The 21,354-nt window shown below is 33.1% G+C and overlaps 4 protein-coding genes across 7 annotated transcripts in view; 1 reads left to right on the top strand and 3 right to left on the bottom strand.

The window, feature by feature from the left end:
* Positions 1-495: 495 nt before the first annotated feature.
* Kyat (Kynurenine aminotransferase) lies at positions 496-2,922 on the bottom strand. The gene is made up of 9 exons (XM_065344953.1): positions 2,766-2,922; positions 2,565-2,669; positions 2,294-2,444; positions 1,960-2,196; positions 1,646-1,895; positions 1,401-1,567; positions 1,141-1,327; positions 887-1,050; positions 496-801 (listed from the first exon to the last, which is right to left on the bottom strand). Coding segments are annotated over exons 1-9 (1,329 nt in total). The 5' UTR covers positions 2,768-2,922; the 3' UTR covers positions 496-735.
* Positions 2,923-3,894: 972 nt separating this feature from the next.
* LOC135832016 (RRP15-like protein) lies at positions 3,895-16,111 on the bottom strand. 2 transcript variants are annotated; one of them, XM_065344960.1, is made up of 5 exons: positions 15,814-16,111; positions 7,893-8,341; positions 7,434-7,519; positions 7,150-7,339; positions 3,895-4,583 (listed from the first exon to the last, which is right to left on the bottom strand). In XM_065344960.1, the coding sequence occupies exons 1-5, from the start codon at positions 15,848-15,850 to the stop codon at positions 4,494-4,496; spliced, it is 852 nt and encodes a 283-aa protein (XP_065201032.1). In that variant the 5' UTR covers positions 15,851-16,111; the 3' UTR covers positions 3,895-4,493. The 2 variants fall into 2 exon arrangements, with proteins under 2 accessions (XP_065201032.1, XP_065201033.1); XM_065344961.1 differs by lacking the exon at positions 15,814-16,111 and adding an exon at positions 12,396-12,614.
* Positions 16,112-16,590: 479 nt separating this feature from the next.
* Positions 16,591-20,726, top strand: LOC135832014 (kynurenine aminotransferase-like). Of its 2 annotated transcripts, XM_065344956.1 has the most exons (9): positions 16,591-16,724; positions 16,809-17,132; positions 17,226-17,376; positions 17,453-17,689; positions 17,876-18,122; positions 18,190-18,356; positions 18,417-18,603; positions 19,522-19,685; positions 20,296-20,726. In XM_065344956.1, exons 2-9 carry the CDS (start codon positions 17,056-17,058, stop codon positions 20,350-20,352), a joined length of 1,287 nt encoding a protein of 428 aa, XP_065201028.1. In that variant the 5' UTR covers positions 16,591-16,724; positions 16,809-17,055; the 3' UTR covers positions 20,353-20,726. The 2 variants fall into 2 exon arrangements, with proteins under 2 accessions (XP_065201028.1, XP_065201029.1); XM_065344957.1 differs by lacking the exon at positions 16,591-16,724 and having other exon boundaries at positions 16,758-17,132.
* Positions 20,301-21,354, bottom strand: part of LOC135832015 (uncharacterized) — a 70,838-nt gene continuing 69,784 nt past the window's right edge. For both annotated transcript variants that reach the window (XM_065344958.1, XM_065344959.1), the window contains one exon: positions 20,301-21,317. In XM_065344958.1, the coding sequence (XP_065201030.1) occupies positions 20,847-21,317 (471 nt within the window). In that variant the 3' untranslated portion in view covers positions 20,301-20,846. The remainder of the gene's footprint in view (positions 21,318-21,354) is intronic.

Here is a 21,354-nt window from a genome sequence, read left to right as displayed (position 1 = left end):
CTCCGAATGCCATCGAATAAGATAAAAATTGTTGTTGGATCACCCAAAAGCTAGCATACGCACGTGATGTTGAAAACATGAATTTTGAAAAATTAATAGCTCAAGTAGGTACATATAATGAAATAAATCAAGTAGGTACCTACACTAAAGTTCGTTAATTACACAAAAATTTTGTAATGTTTCTCTCGTCATTTGGTTTTCAGTTAACTTCATACAGATGTTCTGTAAAATGAACATCCTCCGCTTGCGGTGAAAAAATACATAAGAAAGCGTAACTGTAGGAACCCACGTTCCGCGTTAATGTACTTTAATACGATTTAACCGAACAATGCGTGCATTGTATTCAGCGACTTAATACCTCTATGTACATAATTTGGGTATATCATGTTTCGAAGTTAATTAATTCCTTACTCTAAAACTTGGCGATAACTAAATGCAAAATTCGAATTACAACCTTGATGAAAATTCATAGGTATCTTTAGCATTAGAAGAAAATTTCTCAAAGTGACGTATATTTCATGTATAAATGATTTAAAAATACGAACAAGACGATAATAAAATATTAGTTACTTGGTACATGTTACAAGTACCTAATCGGTAACTGAATCGCTGTTAGAATCTCATTGAGATAACAGATGAATATGGTACAATATTACACTGATTAGCAATAAACTCGCTCTTACTTAGGTATGTTACATTTATGGAAAGTTTCGTAGGAAATGAGGTAATTTTCTTCTACAACTTACACGAATCCTTCCAAGTGGTCAGTATATTTTCGGCATTTTGAAGCGTTTTATCCTCCTAAAATGAAATTGCAAAATTATTGCGATTACAACATTCTGGAAATTTTTCAATCTTTTGCAATCATTCTATATCAGATAATAACCTTAAAGAAACAGAATCGGATGTAGTTTTCAGCCAACGTTTTGTGTTCTTTACCATAAAAAGCTGACGGAGGAATTCCCAATAATTTGACGTTTTTTGTCATCCATTTGGAGAACTTGTAATCTTTTATGGGATCAGGCTCTGCTGATAAATCAGCGTATTTCGCTAAATGAAATAATAAAGATTAAAATTATTTTCAATACAACACAGAAAACTTGATTTTACTAAATTTCGTCACTTTTAACGAATACTAACCAAGAGCTGACCAGTCTGCAACGACGAAATATCCCGCATCAGGTATTGTGGGTTTGAATCCTACCTTTTTAAGAACATTCATGAAATAATCTCGTTTAGGTTGTAAGTGTGAAGGTAAATTTTGAAAATAAGCATTTCCGCTATCTAAATTAAGGAATTCCTTCTCGAAACACAACGCAATGGCTTCCTGAAAAGATAATATTAATGCATTAACGGAATGAATAGAGGAACTCCGCAATTCACCAACAAAGAATCTTCACTTGAATAGGCGTATTGTAAGTATAAATATTATTTTGATGCGCGATATTAGCATTTTTCAATAAGTAGTCTGGTCCATATATCCAACCACATTTCCATCCAGTTACACTGAATGTTTTCCCAACCGAGCCAACTGTTAAAGTTCTTTCCCACATGCCAGGAAGCGTTGCTGTTTGAAAAAAATTTAAATGATAAAATTATGTCTCAGTAAAAAAAAAAATCTCACTAGATAGAAATATAGACGTACCTATTCTCACGTGAACATTTGGTTTATACACTAACCATTCGTATACTTCATCAGATAAACAGACAACATTGTGTTTTTTACACAGATCAGCTATGATTTGTAGCTCTTCTCGAGTGAATGCCTTCCCAGTAGGGTTGTGCGGAGTGTTGAGTATTATTAATTTGGTTTTACTATTGAATAAACCACTCAGCTCTTCTGTGTCTAGTTTCCAGTCGCTAGAATAAACGTCTCCGCTGCTGCCAGTTTTCGTCTAAAAAGTCATATTAATTACAATCCCCTCAAATTCAATACAGCGAATATAAAGCGTTAGTTACATTTCTCAACGGGATGAAACGTGGAACGCCGCCGAAAATGCGAACAATGGCTTCATAACAGTCGTAAAATGGTTCGATGATTATAACTTCATCACCTTGATCTACATGACCAGCGATAGCGCTGTAGATGGCTTCATATGCGCCGCAAGTGATTAAAATTTCAGTCATCGGGTTTATTTGACGATTTATCAACTTGGAATACATTTTTCCCAGTATGTTGACCAGTCTCGGATGACCCTAGAAAACAAAATTAGAATATCAAAACTATCACTTGGCGCAACTCAACTGCTATCTCAGTCTAAAGAGAGATGTGGTAAATTCTGCGTTGACTTACAAAACCACGGGTATATTGATGAAGAAAGTTGTTTTTTTCAGCAGCAACTGTTGCGAGCGTGGAAGGTATATACTGCGATGCATTATAATCAGGGAAACCTTGTCCCAAATTCAATGGTTTATACTTAGCCACCAAATCGACAAACTCTACCCTATAATGGCATGTGGAAAAACAAAGCAATGAGCAAGTACATACATAATTAATCACATATAATACACATAAATGAACAACGTCACAACTTATAAAACTACAAGGAAATTAAATCAATTACCAAACACTGTAGGTACAATCTCTGAATCTTGCTGGAAGAGCGAATCTGGATTGCACATTATTCAAAGACATGGCGCTTTTAGAGAAGAATCTCAATTGTAGTTTCCTTCAGAAAAGAATTTTAATTGTAAAACAGATTGAACGCCCAAAGGCACAGTGTAGAATGAATTCAATGACTTAAATAAATAAATTTCATACATACATTACGGAATTCTTATCAGGGCGATAAAGATTAACACTATCACAACTCGCGACGTTCACGTATCACCCGGTGTGGTTTGGTTTGGTTTGTGCTTTGTGGGATTGTGCTGTGAGGTGTTGTGGTGTTTTATTAGGCTTGGTTAGGCGATAACGAACAGAAAACACATGATCGAAATCGAAACAGATCGAATAAATCGACTATTCAACTAACCTTTCAACCCTAAATCACGAACATTGAAAATTGAAACTAAATTGAAACGAAAGGCGTAACTGGCGTAAGAGTAGGAAAAATTGTAAAATATTGAGAAAATCGGCGAGTAAGCTTTCATGTCCATCTATCAACTTTCAACTATCTACCGAAATTTTCATTTTTTTTTCGATTTTGAATTTTGATGCAGTATTCCCGAATTTTAAATCATTCAAACAAATATTGATTATTGAAAACTCTCTTCAGATACACAAATTAAATCCATTCAAATCAAGAGATCAGAGATCAGACACAGTTTTTAAATTTTAATAGGTACCTACATATAAGAAATATTCAATAATTTTTTAATACAAACCCTGAACGCTGACGGCTGAAGCAAACCTAATCTAACTGGACTTCACACGATACGATCAAAGCTCTAGATCAATCAAAGTATAGAGTTGGCTAGTATTGGGCTCTGGCTCTTGCCAATGAGAATAAATATTCTTAGTAAATTAAATCTTGAGTATGAAACCTAAAGTTGATCATTGTTTGGTAATTTTGGCAAACCTACTCTGAGTTTATAATTTTGTTTTTATAGTTTTTGTTGAATCTGATTTGTTCAGATGATGTTTTCAGTTTCCTAACATCATACTTCATTAATAATTATTATATTATTTCAAATTGAATATATTTAGCTTCTAAGTACAATAACGATAGAAACCTATGTAACTAAATTCGGCATTGTCAGACATGATTCAGCAGAATCATGAAACCTTGACCAGTCTAACAAAAAAAAAAAAAAAAAAACAAGCCAAAGTAGGTAAGTACGTTGTACGTTTGATCAAAATTTTCATATCTAATTTGCATCTGCGAAATAATCACGTCGTGAGAAGTTTGGAAAATTAACAAATACTCAACTTCGTCTGGAATTTGAAAAAACTGTGAGGAACTACGTATTTTATTAAAAAAAATAATTCATACAGATCATAAAGTAGATTGTTAAAAAATTAAATATAGGTAAGTAATTGATAATGAATCAGCATTTTAAAAAAAATATATAATTATAATTTTTCAAAACGCAAAATGAATTGACCGTATTATTTTAAGAATTAGCGACTAATACATTTCAACTACCTGGTGAGATTTCAGACAGATAGAAACACGAAGCTGTAGGAAACACATCATACAAAATAAATTCAATATCAATATCAATACTTGAACTTGACTACTGATCTTAATACCACTTTCTGAGACCAAACAACAAATTTTAAGCCTGAACTTCTGTCTAAGAAAAAAAACGCAATACAATCATACCAATTTACCATTGCATTCTTTGACAATACAACCTTTCTATTAAAATCAATCTCACACCTTCAAATCAACTCAACATTTCAGTTCACGAATTGGTAAGATGTGATCTACCGAATGAAACGCTTCACAAATTCGCAAATCTTACAAAATAAACGGTAGCTTCAGAAACAATGTAAAGGAAATATCACATTATCGAGCACATTTTGAGTTTGGAGAATTTCACGAGCTTCATTCCTGTTTATCCCAGTCTTTGAGATTTGCACCCATCATAAAATCGTCTCTGAGTACACCCCACATGCATTTTTGTTTACTAGGGATCTGTAAACAAAACAAAAAATTAATTAGATATCAATTATTAGTAACGTAAATGAATGAATACACCTTCAATACTTTTAATATCGATAGTCTTTATTATTATTGACGATAAATTACGCATGTGTGTATTTATAGGTCACTACAGACAATCGCGTAAAATTTCAATGGCGAAATGAGAAGACTCGAAGGGTAAAGTTCGTTCAAACTGTACATTTCAGCAGTATTACAACTTCAGCCACATATACTTTTAATAATAACTTTGAACAACATGCGATAATCTGAATACATTCCAACATTCGTAAATGAATATCTACACTTCGTCTGTTCTTATCTTATATTTGTACACATACTACGTGTTCATGAGCACTTAAATCCAACGCTTAATCACGAAAATAATACGTAGCATAATGAAACAATGTACCAAAAATATCACGTAGGTAGAGGTGCCGACACAAGACATCACAGCACAATTTTTTCAATGATGGAAAATATTACCCAAGTACATACATACCTACAAATGAAATTTACATACATTCTAAATCACAGCACGCTAATTTTAAAATTATTTTTTACGTTTTCTTATCCTTTAATTTGATAGCTGAATGTTTATTAATTTGTTGGTTTCACTTGAGGAGCACGGTTGAAAAAGAGAGCCAATGTCCAGAAATCAAATTTTACAAGAGACCAAAATAACAAATAATTCCAATTATAAAGAAAAGAAAGTTTCAACTATGGTGGTTTTCAGGGGGAAAAAATGAAGAAATAAATGAAAATAATAATTATTTTGAGGGAAAAAACAGTTTCACCATCCTTTTTCTCGTGAAACGTTTTTTTCAAAAACATCAATAAAAATTGTTTGCGAATTTTGACATCGCTGGTTCTTCAAAAAAAACCTCATTTCATACAGAGGACGGGAGGAAGCGCATGACAAGCTTACAGACATCAATATGGGATACATGGGATAGGTATAGGTATTCAATTCACTATTTAGGTAATGCGGGGGGAGGGGGCATTAAAAATATATGAAATACGTACTTTGCGTAACTACCAAACTGACGCATAAAATGAAATGTGTCTGATGAAAGTGAATTTCAATTAGACGACAAATTACCGCTCGTTCCTATTATCAAAAAAGTTATGTACTCGTTCAAAATCAATCATTTTTCCCTAGAAAAATCTGGGTACGCAACTCATTGTCAGATATAATATATTAAAATTTAGCGTTCGATAATTTTCAAAAATTCAATGCCATCAATTTTACAAATATGCTCGTTTCAGAAAAACTACGCCTCCAAAAAAATCATTTTGGCAAAAATCTATGAAAGAGGTGATTATTTAATGGAATGTGATGACTGATTACATACATCCATATCTTTAGACTTGACATCCATCCATCAGGCATCCTATACACTACAATGATACTACGATCAGAGGCGAATCACTCGCTGAAACACTGAGATTTTTCCTGCATTCAGTTGTATCTTATCACAGTGTCATAATCTTCAGATAAAATTAATTCGCAGCTTTTGACGTTGGATTAAAAAACGCTCTCGAAAGTCGAAAATGATGATTAACCAATAACCATGTCGACTAAATATCTCGAGTAGGTAGGTAGGTAGGTAGGTACCCAGTACACACCGCCTAAATCACAATGTTTTGCATAGGTAACAAAAAAATCGTCAATTCACTAATAGATAAACGTTCCGTTAAACTTTTAATTACTGCGCTAAGGTCCCATAACTACATAGTATGCAGCGCACACGTACCTATACGTATGTATCACTGAATCACATATGTGAGTTCTTTGCAGAAGAAATTAAAAAATCTGGCGCGAATAATTCATAATATAGAGTAACTGACCGTAAGTATGAACCATTTCAAAATCTTATCAATGATTAAAAGATCAGAAGATCATATCAATAGCTCGTATCGAAGACGCAAAACCAACCTTTCAACCAAAGCATAAAATGTAGAAAGTAAAAACCTATGTGTACTTCCGTTTTCAACCTACCAATTGTGTTAATTTATCCTCGAATGACCTTGAAATCATCTTAACCGAATTATGCATACGAACTTGATAGCTTAATTTTACTTCCGCTTTTTTTTTTTTTTTTTTAGCGATAAATCCGCTTTGGTAGGCTATACTTAGTCGATTGTAAAACAGGTTTGAAGAGAAAGATCGATGGATTCTAGACAAAACTCATGTTCTAATACTTAGGTACATAAAAAATAACCACTGATTCGGCAAAACGATATCCCAGTATGATTTGTAATTTACCAATAAACAAACAGCGCATAGTAACATGATTAAGGATGGCCACACGAGGAAAATGGAAAACCTTGCGTCTTTCAAGGTAACTCTTCTCTCGCCGATATGTGAACTATGATAAGTTAATGGTTGTAGAACTCGAAATTACTTTAATTTTCGGTGAAAAAAACCCACCTAATTAACTCGTCTCTCATTGAACTGGACTTATCGGAAATTATAAATGGGTAATCGGTAATTTCAAGAGTAATGCTAATTAATCGTCCAAATTATTATGTAATGCGAATTTCGTCTAAGATTTACCTCTTCCGATTTAATTTCGTTATCAATGGGTGTGCTTTTAACTGAACCAGCTAGAACATCGAGGAACTTTTTCTTATCAATTGACTCCAACATTCGTTCACGTTTCAATTCCGATTTACCGGCTTTTTTGATCGTCTTCTCCACTGTCTTTTGTTGTTGCCTCACTGCGTTAAACAACTGTACGACGCCTCTGCAGGGGAAAAAATAGAAAATGAAAAAATCACGCAAAATATTATAACGAAAGAATCGTGAGAAATTTTGCCTACATAAATGGAAATACTTACTTCGTGGCAATTTTCATTAAAGTACGTTCACGATCTTTATCCAATATGGAAGGTTTAACTCTGCCTCTTGTTTCACATTCTTTTATCTAATCAACATACCAAAAAAAAATTCCCCATGAGTATACGATTTTATCGTAGCACACACATATGTGACTCGCGTATTTTTTATTTGATTGAGTAAAACTCACGCATGGCAATTTCTGAACGAACAAGTCTATTAGTTAATACCGCGACATTGAACTAATCAATTATCAGCTATTAGAAATGTGAAAAATGTAACAAATGCGAAACGATTGCGATGTAGTCGTTAAGCATTCGCAAATAGGTATTGGAATTATCGACGAGATGTTGAATTGTTCGAAAACAAAATATTTACAAATTGAAAATGAAAGGAAAGAAAAAAAAATTGCAACAGCGGTAGTCAATACGGATGAATTTTACATTTGTAATTTCCCTTACCGTTGATTTTCTGCTGAATATGTTTTTTTTATCATCCAATTCGTCTACATTTGGCTTTTCATTTTCCTCGTTTTCCGCGCCAACGATTTCGAAGTCGAGCTCGACTTTTTTTGGTTTTACGTCTTTAATCTTTTTAGCTTTGGATAATACGATGGTTTTCTTATTAAGGGATTTCTTGCTTCTCAAAATTTTAGCCATGGCGTCTGCCCATCCGGGATTCGATTTCAATTTATTTTGTACATTCAACATATCTCCTTCATCGTTTCCTTCGCTATCGGAAGCGTTGTCGTTGTCGTTGTCGTTTTCATCGTCGTCGTTATCGGACGATGATTTGTTTTTACTGTCGGTTTTAGAATCCAAAAAATTATCGCCGAGTACTTCATTTTCGAATTCGTCTTCTTCGCTGTACGAATCGTAGCTTTCGATCCATGCGTCCGATTTTTCGTCGTCTGTAATCAATTTTGAGATGGATTAAATAACAATTATGTAAATCAAATTATCGCTCCACTACATATATATTAATACCACAGTACCACACCCAGAAAAGATAAGAATTATCGCTTACTCAGCGGATATAGGTACATATACATATTCCTGGTATAATTATAAGATAGGTACTATAAAACATGCACTCTCATAAGTACTTGAATTATATTCGTGACTCAATAAATAGTACATATATGTTCTAAATTATCAGATTCAATTGACTATCGAGTTGAAAAGTGTAGAAGATGTCATATGATATAGGGTGATTCGAAAAAAATATAACTTACGATAGATAGGTATATTCATATGTTCCGCAGACGACAGTACTAGGCTACCAGAAAAATATCGAAATAATATTATACTTAACATTAATTTTAATAGCTCACAAAAGCATGAGAAATTTTGAAAATTTGAGAAAAATTATTTCGATGCATCAATTTTTGGAATCATCAAAATAACGACGAGAAGACTTTGCTGAAACATGGAAACTTGGATGGTTCGATAAAAACTTTTGATCAAACTAATCTGGTACGGAGAATTGTTTTTGACAAGTCTTTTACATATTCGAAATGGTTCAGAAAAAATTCAAAATTCTAATATGCAGAAAGGCTTAAGGTTTTGGCAACAAAAAAAATAAAAACCTATATATTATTGGTTATTATGCAGTATTTCAGGCGATGAGTTTCAGTTAGATTTTTTGAAAATTCGTGTTATTTGGCCTACAAGAAGTATGAGAATTTGCTTGATTTAAGGTAGGCAGCTGAAATTTGATTCAAACTTTAAACAATATTTTCGACATTACAAAATTGATAGTTAGCGATTTTGAGCCGTTCTGAAGCTTCCGGCGGATTCCTGAATTTTCTAGCGGAAAAAATTTTTAAAAATTTAAGAAAGGCCTTCACATAATTCAACATTTATTATTTCCTTTTGTAATTAGTCAAATTGACCACATTGTTGGAGAGAAAAGATTTGAACCGGCAAGAATTCATTTTAATTTTGCTGAAGGTTCTAAAACAGCTCAAAACAAGTACTGACCAATTTTGGAAATCGAAAATAGGATGCATCAGTTCTTTACTTTAACTCGATCATATGTAGGTACATATTTCATTAATTTTCATAAGTTACATTTTTAAAAAAAATCCAGTATTTGAAAATATTGCCTGATTACGATGTAGGTATTTTTTATACGAGTACATATTTTGATTTCAAAGCTTTGAACCCGTTTCAGCAACTACAGGGTCAAAAGTATCTTGCCAGAAACTTCGAATCAAACTTCAGGACTTGGCCAATGGCCATACTTATGAAGGACCTGAACGTTTAAGACTGTATTTTCAAATTTTCGTTTCCTTCTTTTCCACCCTTTCTTCTGGTTTTCCATGCTGTTCCTCAAGATATATGAACGACTCTTTCATTCAAGCGTAACCTGGTTCACAAACAGACTTTCTCATAGCCACATTTGAATTTTTTAATTTCAGATAAACATCGTGTTAGAAGTCAATTTAAAATTAAGAACTTATTAGTAAAAGCCAATTTCAGAAATCGTCACTACTTTTTCAATTTTCAGCATCACTTTGTTAAATGCAAGTCCTGTAGGAACTATAAATACCTTGATCTAGCACGATTTTCCACACGTATCGATGTAAACACAAAATACATGAAAAACCCGGGGGAGGGTTGGGGGGGGGGGGTAAATCCCATCCCTCAAGAGTGGATGTAAATTACACGTACAGTAGGCAGGGTCAGGCACGGATCACGATTTTGTGAATCGGATCACGGATCACGGATCACACATGAAAAAATGATTCGGATCACGGATCACGAATCACAAACTTTAAATTGATCCGGATCACGGATCAATGATCCGTGATCCGTGATCCGAAAAATTGGATCATTTTCGGATCAATTTTCGGATTAATTTTCGGATCATTTTCAATTTTTATTTTTTATGAATATGAAAATTGAAAAAAAAAATAGCCTACTTTTCTTCCACTTTGATACAAAAACAAATGATTTTTCACATTCTACGTTTTGATCTCGCTACTTTTGGCAAATCAAACTTCTCATTTTTGATCTTTCAATTATTAATTTAATTTAAATAACGTTAAAATCTTTTTTATTTGAAATTTTTTTAGATTTTTCTCCTTTTTTAATTACATGAAAAATTTTAAACCAGCTAAAAGGGTGAAAAGTGAGGAAAAAATGAAAAAAGTAAAAAAAAAGATGATATTGTTGGTGATCCGTTGAATGATCCGAAAATGAGTGATCCGGATCACGGATCACTACGACTGGCTGTGATCCGAATCACGGATCAAGATCAAATTTTTAAAAATGATTCGGATCATGATCCGGATCATAAAAAAAGTGATCCGGATCATGCCGAACCCTGACAGTAGGTATGTATGTATGTATACAATACGTAACCACTCGCTGACCCTTTCTTGACCTGTGCTGTGTTGTAAACATACACCATTCGATAGTTGGGAGAATTCTTCATGCACTTGAACACTATACAGATCGCGCGTGGAAATAATAGTACATCAAAATTCAAAGAGGTCCATGAAAAAGATCTCTCGAGTGCCATTAAAAATTAGGCATAATACGTATCCGCGCTTAATCCCACGGTGCCAACACATACTAAAATATAAAGCAATGAATTTCCAACTTATCATGAGTTGCTAACACTCGTGTCTCGTTTACGAATACTCAGCTATGGCAGTATGGCACGTAAGCATTTTTGTTCCGCTTAAGAAAACTTCAACAATACGGCTCGAATGAAATGAAAAAAATTCGCCATATAATATCGTATTAGGTATTCCATCAACTTTTTCCCAAACGATAGCTTCGGGAAAATGAACTTGGTTAAAGTTTAATTTGATAAAAACTTCGTCGAGTTATAGCACATCTCAGGAGAAAAACGCAGTCCAGCACGACGTTTTTAATACCATAGATACGCCGAGAGAATAATTCTAAAAAATAACTAATCTTTGAGTTTACTACATCACATACATAATACATGCCCAAGTTAATTAGCAAGCCAATTATTAAACAAGAATTTCAATTCGAAGGGAAAAAACTGTACTACGACCATTACGAGAAAAGTAAAAATACTTCACTGTACCCCATGTTTAAATTCTGAAAAAATGAAATCCTTTGACAGACAAGCACCAATTTATACTTCGAAGAAATTATGTGCTTAAGTAAATCTTCTCGATGAATAAAATGAATCAGCAGGCCCAAGTACTCGTATACATACAAACACGGTAAAATCATTTTAAATTGAACGTAAATTCATAATCAAACAGATAATCTAAATCAATATAGAAAGGAAAAAATTATATCGATATAAGCCATCAGCAAATAAATCAAGACAAACTAAAAAGTACCAACGTAAATGTATAAGTTACTTTCATCGATAAAGTTAGCACTTTATACACACGAGGGTTAATTTTCACTCTACATCCTTGCGGATAAATAAGGAAAACCCGAGATAGGTACCTAATACCTAGCTACCTACAACGTTATCAACTTTTCTCATTAATTACTTTCTTCCTTGACAAATTGGCTATTTTTTCATGACTTGAATGAGTAAACTCTGTAGATAAGCCATGAACGCCCAGTTGAAAAAATTAATTTCCGTTGAAAGGGTGCACTACTCTCAGCGTCTACTTTGTTCAGTGTAATCAAAAACCGACGGTAAAAGCATATAAAAGCGTAAACCCCATAAAATTAAAAATTCTCCCGTGTAAGTCATTATTTTTTCATCTAAAGGTGAAAATTTCCTGAAGAGTAGAATTTTTGAGTTTAATTTGGGTTCCTAATAGCATAATATAGTAATGGACATTTACTCACATCACATCACATTGCCAGTTTTTTTCTTTGTATTCACTTAAATTTTACTAGTAGGAAGGTAGGTAGAGATACAGTTAAACAAGAGTGTTTAAAGTTTAAATTTTCTTAGAATTTAGGAAAATGAAAATGACTAAAATTTGATGCATATTAAAAAACAAGGAAACTTACACTTCAAAGGAACTGACTTTCCTAGCTTCATGTTGAATATGTTGACTAAAATAGAAAATAACTAAGAGTAAAACAACAAATCGCACACGAAAACTTCTACGCCGCAGTACCTCTACACATCATGATTTACAATGATCAGAAGCCCAGCTACGTGATGAAATAAACAAACGCACACCACGTTTACTCTTACTCGTGTAATAACGCTCATAACCCATCAAACAACTTTTTATCATCGACAATACAACGCGATAAGCGTCTGATATTAAAATCATAAATTAATATGTATTAATGATCGTTGTGGTTCTAGCGAGCGCAATCTTTTTTTTTTTTTTTTTGAACGAGTGAAAAAACGAACAAAAATATTGGGTAGAGCATACATAGGTAGGTACTAGGTAGGTAAGTGAAAAGACAACTGACAAGTCTTACACAAAAAGGTGAAATTAATTTTGAATTTATAGATAATCCATTACAATACGTCAAGCAAGGCGAAATGATGTACTTGAGAAGAAGGTGGAACTGTTAATCATGAAGGTATAAAATAAAAATTGATCAGAAAATTAACTAAAAATTAAGTAGTTAAGTTCTTAGATATTGATTCTTGATTGAATAAATTGTCAAGGCTTCAACTTTAACAGTACACACTACACACAAATATAATTTCGCCAATTAGGTAAGTACGATTTTTTTTTCAAAGTATGGGAATATTTAATTTGAAAAATAGAATAAAAATACCTGATATACACAAATTGCGCATAAAATAATATGTAACCCACTTATGGCAAGGGGTTGCCCTCACTACATTGAAAGAGAGAAAATTACTCAGAAAAAATTGCTGGAAAATTTGGTGAAGTTGCCTCCAGATAATTTTTTGGTATACCTATCATTTAACAAATAGGTACTAACAATTTTATAGTAGATAAGTACGAATTGCCCAGACAGTGGATTTTGACAACATTTTGCACAGAGTTGAAAGTTATTCAGAAGAAATTATAGCTCCGGAGGTGAGGAGGTGCCCTTGGAGGAAAGATGCGACTTCTCAAAGAAGGGGCATTTTCGAAAAATTCATGTGGTTTTTAGGGTTCTACTATCGCTTACTTTCCGATTTCGGATAAATTCGTGTTCTGAAAATGTTTCTTTGTAAATACTTCCATATTTTGATTTTGCCGAAATGTTGAAAGATATCATTCTTGAAACTGGGAAGATATTTTTGAACGTAGTGGTGTCAATTGTTTGAATTATTACCAACTTCAAAAATCGAAAAAATTTCATCATGTTTCTTGATTTTTTTAAATTGATAATAATAACATTAATAACCAAAAAATTTGTACCACTTTACAGGGTGGCGCAATTGAACCAGGTACCTAACATTTTAGGTAGGTAATCAAACATCCAATAGCAAGACGTAATTTTCTGACTCAACTAATCGATCAGGGTGTTCTAATATCATTACTAACCTTAAATGTTACCCGGTTCAATAACGCATCCCTGTACGTCCCAAATATTCTAGTTTCAGGAATGGTAATACCTATCAATTATTTTTCAATATATTGGCATAATTACTGCGAAATATTCGTGAAGAAAATTTGTTTACAACATCGAATTTATCCACAACTAAGCGATTTGTAAATTCTCAACAGCTCAGTAGAACCCTAAAAGTGGTCTTAGATTTTGAGGGCAATAGCATCGAATATAGATCAACGCAGAATCTCAAATAATTATTTTTCATTTGGGACTGAGCCATTTTCCTCAAAACAGGTTGGGTAGCGACAGGAGCGAAAAAACCAATATTTTTTCAAAAATGCTGCTTCTATGAGAGCCCCGATCTTTCCTCCAAGGGCATCTCCAGAGCTAGAATTTTTTCTGAGAAACTTTAAACTCGAAATGAAGGTCTCAGCTGAATTTTGTCGAAATCCGCCGACTTTTTTTCGCAATCCACCCAAACGTACAAATACCTACAAATCTTTGGAGTTTGAAAAACGTAGTAGAAGTATCATTTTTACAGCTCGTATTTTTCAATTTTTAGAGATAATAAGTATGCATATGCAATGCAATCAGTAATGTACCAAGATGTTCAGCAAATACATAATACCAAAACATTACTAGGAGACAACTTATACCTATGTACGTATTCACTTTTTACTAAACTTTTATCTTCACTAACAAGCGTTAGTTAATCCCAATCCAATCCTAATCAGAAGATCTAGAAATATTTGTGACCTTCTAAGCGCCATTAGTACAACAGTGGATTAAACACCTGATTTACTTAAGATACATAACTATGAAAAGTTATAACAAATTACGGAATCGAAAAATAGCAACAAAATTTGAACGAAACCACTTGGTAAAAAAACATCAAATTTAAAAGGATAGCCTAATTCAACTCCTCCTTCAAATGAAAACCTCGTCGCACACTCACACAGTATACCTATCTCGCATCAATGTAGATAATTTTCCTCAATCGAGGTTCAAATTTTCATTCTTTACTGATTTTTTTGATAGCATTCATTTTCAGACAAAATAATTCGTATGCAGACAGATAAAAATAAAACTTGGAAAATGATTGATTAAATTTTCAAGGAAAAGTCAAGTATATTTTTTCGCACAGATTTTGGCAGATTTTCGAGATTTGGATTTTGGAAGAAATTTAAAATCCACTAGAATCTGCTAGGATATAGCTTTTGAAAAATGGATTTTGGATTTTACTGAGTTTACTGAAAAATATAACACTTTTAAGGTTTTGAAAGTTCGTGCTTAGAATCTAAAAAAGTGTTTGAAAAAGAGAATCAAAAACGCCCAAAAACTAGATTTTCGAGAATCCGTGAAAAAAACTCATGAAATCAAATTCTCATCTTTGCACTTGATTTTCTATTTTAGGATTATTTTACTACTCGATGCATGGTAATTGGTACCGCGTTTTAGGCCAATCAAAGATTACACTTTGTTAAATTTGATACACACGGCGTTGAGAAACACCATTTATCGAGTTATCTGTTCTTCAATTATTATAATAACCATTAACCGTCAACTCGTCAACTCCGTCAAGTAATTAGAAAAGTTCATGTTGCGAATCAGTGATTCAGTTAGTCAAAGAATCTCTCAACTTGAAACAGGTACTTTGGAAGTCAGGCACTAGGTGGGTTGGGTACTGAAAGACTGAATAACTTCAGACTTCAGACTGAGTGTCAGTTTCAATTTGGAAGAACTGCAAGAAGTTGCTACTAAATATACGTAGACTCTGTTCTTCTTACACGACCAATCAATAGTGTGAATCGGTATTCAATGAATTGCAATAAAGTAGAAGTAATCAATGGAATAACGCGTATTCTGTACTTATATCTTCTGTACTTTACCGACACCGAGTTCCTTCATACCAAATTTACTTATGTATTAAGATGGGGAACAACAAAAGTTACAATACCTGACGCTGATGATACTGATGATGCTGAGCTATCCATTACAAATTTTTCAATATTCGACAACTTCAAAACATAGATCAACAGTTCTACACTTGTTCAGATACTTGAAAATTGAAGTAATTTCAATTTGATTTTGAATATCGAATTCCATTGAAACTTGAAACTATCCAGCACGCACATGTTTCAATTCTTATCATTTTCTAACCTTTTTTGTTTGTGATAACAGAACACGAATGAATGAAACGAAACACGACGATTGCTCAAAAATTCAAAAATCCGACTTTTTTTTATCACTTTTCCCGTCTTCCTTATCACTCGCTGATTTCATATTTTTTAAAAACACGGTGAAACATTAGAAAAAGTTTATTTCAGATTAATAATTTTGGTATAAATAATGTCAAAATTTTATGTATTTTATCAAAGTTTGAAGTTAACTTCTTATTTAACAATGAGAATCTATCCTACGTAATGATACCCAATTAGACGAGATGCCGACGAAAAACAAAATACTATGAATGCAAAACAGCGATTGCTAGGTCAAATTCATAACCAAGAGACGCAGTATCCTACTTTTGTGAGACCCAATACGTGTGAAAATCTATCAATTCGCTAATTCATATTCTTCCGACCAGATTCAGCTCAAAAGAAATTTGTTTCCTGCTTTCCTTACAGCTTGTTCCAGCAACGTAAAGGTTCATTTTCAACGGAGAACAAAAAATGAACACGTTTTTAGAAATTTACAACACTCACATGCTTTGAAACAGAAAAATTCAAGCGCAAAAGTATTCAACAAATGAAGGAACACGAACACTCCTCATGCGTTAACAGTGAACAATTTTTATTTCTGACGCGCTCTTCGTTTCGTCGAATATTCAATTTCTACGCGTCGAAGACTATTTCAGAATAAACAGAAGTACATACTTATACTACTTACTTATGTGTTAATATGTTATACGAAAAATAATTTAATGCTACAAAATTTATCTGTGATTCGTAGATTTCATAAATTACGGATTAAGTGGAGTTGACGTCGAGTGTAAACCGGCTCATTGTTTGTGATGTGGATTTTTCAAATTGAAAATAGGCAATGATAAGATATACCAGTTAATTAAATTACTGCGCGCTTTTGGCATTACATAAAATGATAGTTCATTCATTAGCTACGATTTAAAATAGTAGCAACCCGCGGTCGCATCAAAACGCTTCATTTTTCAATATTTTAAACTTCGTGCTAAAAAGTAATCATGAATGCAGAAGTAGAACGTATTAAAAAGAAATTTACTTTGCCTCATTTGTTCCAAAGCAGTGAATATAACGTATGGTAAGAAAAATCTCTGGAAAAATAATTTTAACGAATAATGGTGTATTGGTACTCATACCGGCCATAACTTACCTACTATTACTTGTTTTACAGGGTTGATTTTTCCATCGTCGCAGCTCAATATAAACCTGTAGATTTAGGACAAGGATGTCCGAATTATTTACCGGGAGCTTTTATTGTAGACACACTTACCGATGTTTCTGAATCAATGGATTCCGCAATTCTCCACGAAGCGCGAGGAGCTGTAATTTTTGTTCCATCGTTACGTATACCGGTGAAGTTGATGATATCATTTGTGAACCTTATTATTTTTTTCGCAGGGTCATTTAAGATTGGTGAACGCCCTGAGTGGTTTGTACTCTAGATTTTGCAACCGAAAAATTGATCCAGAAAGAGAAGTAATGATTACTTGCGGCGCATACGAAGCTTTATATAGTTCAATTGTTGGTAATGTGGAAGTCGGTGATGAAGTGATCATTATCGAACCTTTTTTTGATTGCTATGAACCGTTGGTGCAACTTTGTGGAGGAAAAATCAGATTTATTCCGCTTAGAAATGTGCGTTGCAATTCATTTTATTTCGTTATTCCAGTTGTATGTTATGTGTTTATTTACGCAGTCATTGGCAGATGCATCTCTTAAATGCTAACGTGCGTTTCGTTTGCTCAACAAAAAATATTTCATTCATTTTAAAACCATCATTTCGAATGCTTGATACTGATACTTTCTTTTTCATTATTTCAGACTTCCAAGAATGGTGTATTCAGTTCATCCAGTGATTGGAAACTAGACGAAGACGAATTACGAGGGCTGTTCAATGAAAAGACCAAAATGATCATTTTAAATTCTCCGATGAATCCTATTGGGAAAGTATTCAATCGAAAAGAATTAACCTTCATCGCCGAATTATGTATTAAATATAATGTCATGGTTATATCGGATGAAGTTTACGAATGGCTGGTATATGAACCAACGCAACACGTGAGAATTGGTTCGAAACATGACTCAAATATCTCGCGCATTTGTATTCAGAATTGTTTATACTTTATTTAATGCAGCTTCGTTGCCTGGAATGTTTGAAAGAACCATAACCATAGGTTCGTCCGGTAAAGCTTTCTGTGTGACTGGCTGGAAATGCGGTTGGGCTTATGGATCTGCTCAACTAATAGCTAATGCTCAAGTTGTTCATTCCATAAATACCAACTCTTACATTACTCCAATTCAAGTGAGCAGATCTTCTCTTTTCAGTTCTTTGCGTAGCATTTTTTTAAATGTAAAATTTCAGGAAGCTGTTGCTCTCTGTGTTGAAAGAGAAATTGCAAGGTTCGATTCTCCAGAATGCTGGTTCAAAGTTCTTCCTAAAGATGTTAAACCAAAGAGAGATTATTTTATTAAAGCTTTAATTGAAGCAGGTTTCAAACCAATCTGTCCGGAAGGAGGTTTTTTTATTGTTGCAGATTGGTCTGCTCTAGGTAATTATCTGTTATATTTTGTAGAAAAATTCAAACATCGCGGGTATTCCAACCACTTTTCTATATCTCTTGGCATACTTTTCATCATGTCCTTCAACTTTGGCCCCTGTAAGAAAAATTTCAATGTCGTGAATATTGATACCTAAATTTAAATTAATGGATTTAAATTCCAATTTGATATTTTGTTCTGATAATTGTATCGTATTTTCCTTCTCCTCCCTAAAATTATTCTATTGTTAGTATTTTGCTAATGGTTAGAAAGAAAAATTTTTCCCTTATGATTCTTAAAAATTGTCATTTACCTTGTCACTACCTACTGCTTATGTAAAGCCAATGATAAGATTTTGTAATTTGGTATTTATTCAATTCAAGGGCGAAATTTTTTTGGGAATTTGCGTCATATATCTTTTACCTAATGTACAGTATTCGCCATTAATCGTTAACTCATTCTCTGATTAGATGAAATTATCTGTACTATTTAGTTTTCATTTTCCTTATCTGATTATCTGTAGAATGCTGATTATTTATACAGTTTACTTCTGTTTTTGACCATTGCGCAACTTCCTATGCATCTTATTATTGTGGCTAAATCAAAATTTCATTTCAACACTTCATTAAATCAGATTCCTACACACTGATCAGTTTTGCTGCGTTTCGCTGAATATAATTTTTATCTGTACCTATATTATGTTCGTGCATTTGGTATTTTTAGGACAAACATTAATAATTTCATGGAAAAATGTATGCTAGATACTACTGCATATATTCTTCACGTGTTTTTTTTTATCTAAAAATTTATTTAACTATCTTGTTTGTTGGAATCGCAATTATTGCTTCATTAGTCATTTTTGTCGATTACACGGATTTTCTACATATGAATCTTTTCAACATTACTAGGTATCTAAACATATGTTACAGAATCGAAAATGGACTTGCAGAATGAGACAAGTGAATTCAAAGATATAAATATGGCTAAGTGGATGGTTAAGAATATCAATTTATTAGCAATACCACCATCTGTATTTTATTCAGCCAATAGCAAACATCTGGGATTAAATTTAATTCGATTCTGCTTTTTCAAAGTATGTATACTTGTTTCGTTTCATTCCCAGTCTGATTAAAAATGTATCATGTATGTGCTGAATGGATCGTCAGTTCAGCAATTTTGCTTATGCTTCTCGTAAATCCCCTATTCTTCAAGAAATTTGCATGTTGATTTATCTAATACCGAAAGAGAAACTTTTGTATAGGGTCTTAAATAGAGAGATGGGACTATTTCGAATTGAAATAAAATAAAAATGAGCGATTCTGTAAAATTACCTATTATTTTTACTTACAGATCCTACACTTCCAATTTTCATAGGGTGCTTCATTGTTCATAGTAGAAATCGTGTATAAACTAATCGAGCTCTTTTCTAGAAATAATTTACTTATTTCGTGAATTAGGATCTCAAAATCAAAATATCTTCCATCCGCCGATTCAATATTTCAACATGATAACATTTCAGTTGTTTTCTAAATTTTTGTGTTGAAGACCGATTTATGGAAAATCGAAAGTCGCCTACTTTCACAATACTCAAAATTGAAGCGGGAAAAGGACGTTAATGTGTAATTCATAATCAGTAGAAACGGGAAGAAGTAGATATCAGAAATTAATATATTATGTAGTTACCAATTTTATCATTTTTACAGACTGATGAGACGTTGTCCGCTGCTGTAGAATGCTTGCAAAAACTGAAAAACTTTTAAAGAAGTAAATTACCAACATAATAAATGATTTTTATTGAGGAACGAAAAACATGAACAAGCGTCTGATTCTTAAGTATAATACATATAAATACTTACTCAATAGTTGACATGAAAATGAGATCAAGAAAAGACATACGAAATATGTACAAAAATTAAATAAAGGAGAGGAAAAAAAACAACAGTATGCAAGATTTTACGAAATCAATGTAAAAAGAAGAGGGAAAAATTGCAGAAACATAGGTATAACAGCGAATATCCATGAAAATAAAATGTGTTCAAAAGTTACCATAAAGATAACATTTTCTACGTCACATGTTCATCTTCATTTTAAAAATTACTTCGTTATGATTTAATAAAATTTATTTTGAATCGTTTTTTGCATTACGTAGAACTCTCAATTTTTTTTAGCGAAGCAGCTTGCACATCGAAATGCTAACAACGAGCGTATAAATAGGGCTACGAGTAACTTAGAAAACAGCTAAATATCGGATCTACTAGGATTGTTCAAATGAAAACGTAAACCTGTTACTTTTTTCGACCCAATTTTTCAGTCTACCTCTCAATTCTTCTAAAGATTTTGATTTAGCTTTATTTATTCTTTTATATTTGACATCTTTTGGTTTTGTAACCGATCTGTGATTACTCATTACACGATTGTAAGCGGTAACGTGATGAGTAGGTTCTGGTTTTTTCTCGTCGTCTAATCGTTCAACGCTACCGTGAATTTTATTCGCTCGATCTTTAGTATAGTATATTCTAGTTTGCGGTTTTCTTACATTCGCGTTATCATCTTTTTCGTCGCTGGTCTGTGTTGTTGGACTGGAGGCTCCATCCGTGTCCGCGTCTTCTTCCACGCTGTATACTGTTTCTAGTACTTCTGGTCGTCTTAAATAACCGTTACTTCTTCTCAACGTTAATAGTTTGCAGCTGTTAGGTTGTTGTAATACATCGGAAATGCTTCGAACCTTGAAAATATTAGTTTCGTGGTTAATGACGATCCGG

The sequence above is a fragment of the Planococcus citri genome, chromosome 1, assembly GCF_950023065.1.
Source record: "Planococcus citri chromosome 1, ihPlaCitr1.1, whole genome shotgun sequence".
Taxonomy (NCBI): Eukaryota; Metazoa; Arthropoda; class Insecta; order Hemiptera; family Pseudococcidae; genus Planococcus; species Planococcus citri.
This window is presented reverse-complemented; position numbering and strand designations above follow the sequence as displayed.

Excerpts from the sequence above, each read along its gene's own strand:
- Kyat (XM_065344953.1), bottom strand. Across the intron at positions 2,445-2,564 it reads GATTGTACCTACAGTGTTTG|GGTAGAGTTTGTCGATTTGG; the intron begins GTAATTGATTTA and ends ATGCCATTATAG. Across the intron at positions 802-886 it reads TCCGATTCTGTTTCTTTAAG|GAGGATAAAACGCTTCAAAA; the intron begins GTTATTATCTGA and ends ATTTCATTTTAG.
- LOC135832016 (XM_065344960.1), bottom strand. The coding sequence starts at position 15,850 with ATGGATAGCTCAGCATCATCAGTATCATCAGCGTCAG. Across the intron at positions 8,342-15,813 it reads ATCAGTATCATCAGCGTCAG|ACGACGAAAAATCGGACGCA; the intron begins GTATTGTAACTT and ends AATTGATTACAG. Across the intron at positions 4,584-7,149 it reads ACGAAATTAAATCGGAAGAG|ATCCCTAGTAAACAAAAATG; the intron begins GTAAATCTTAGA and ends TTTTGTTTACAG.
- LOC135832014 (XM_065344956.1), top strand. The coding sequence starts at position 17,056 with ATGAATGCAGAAGTAGAACGTATTAAAAAGAAATTTACTTTGCCTCAT. Across the intron at positions 18,123-18,189 it reads AACGCAACACGTGAGAATTG|CTTCGTTGCCTGGAATGTTT; the intron begins GTTCGAAACATG and ends TATTTAATGCAG. Across the intron at positions 18,357-18,416 it reads CTTACATTACTCCAATTCAA|GAAGCTGTTGCTCTCTGTGT; the intron begins GTGAGCAGATCT and ends GTAAAATTTCAG.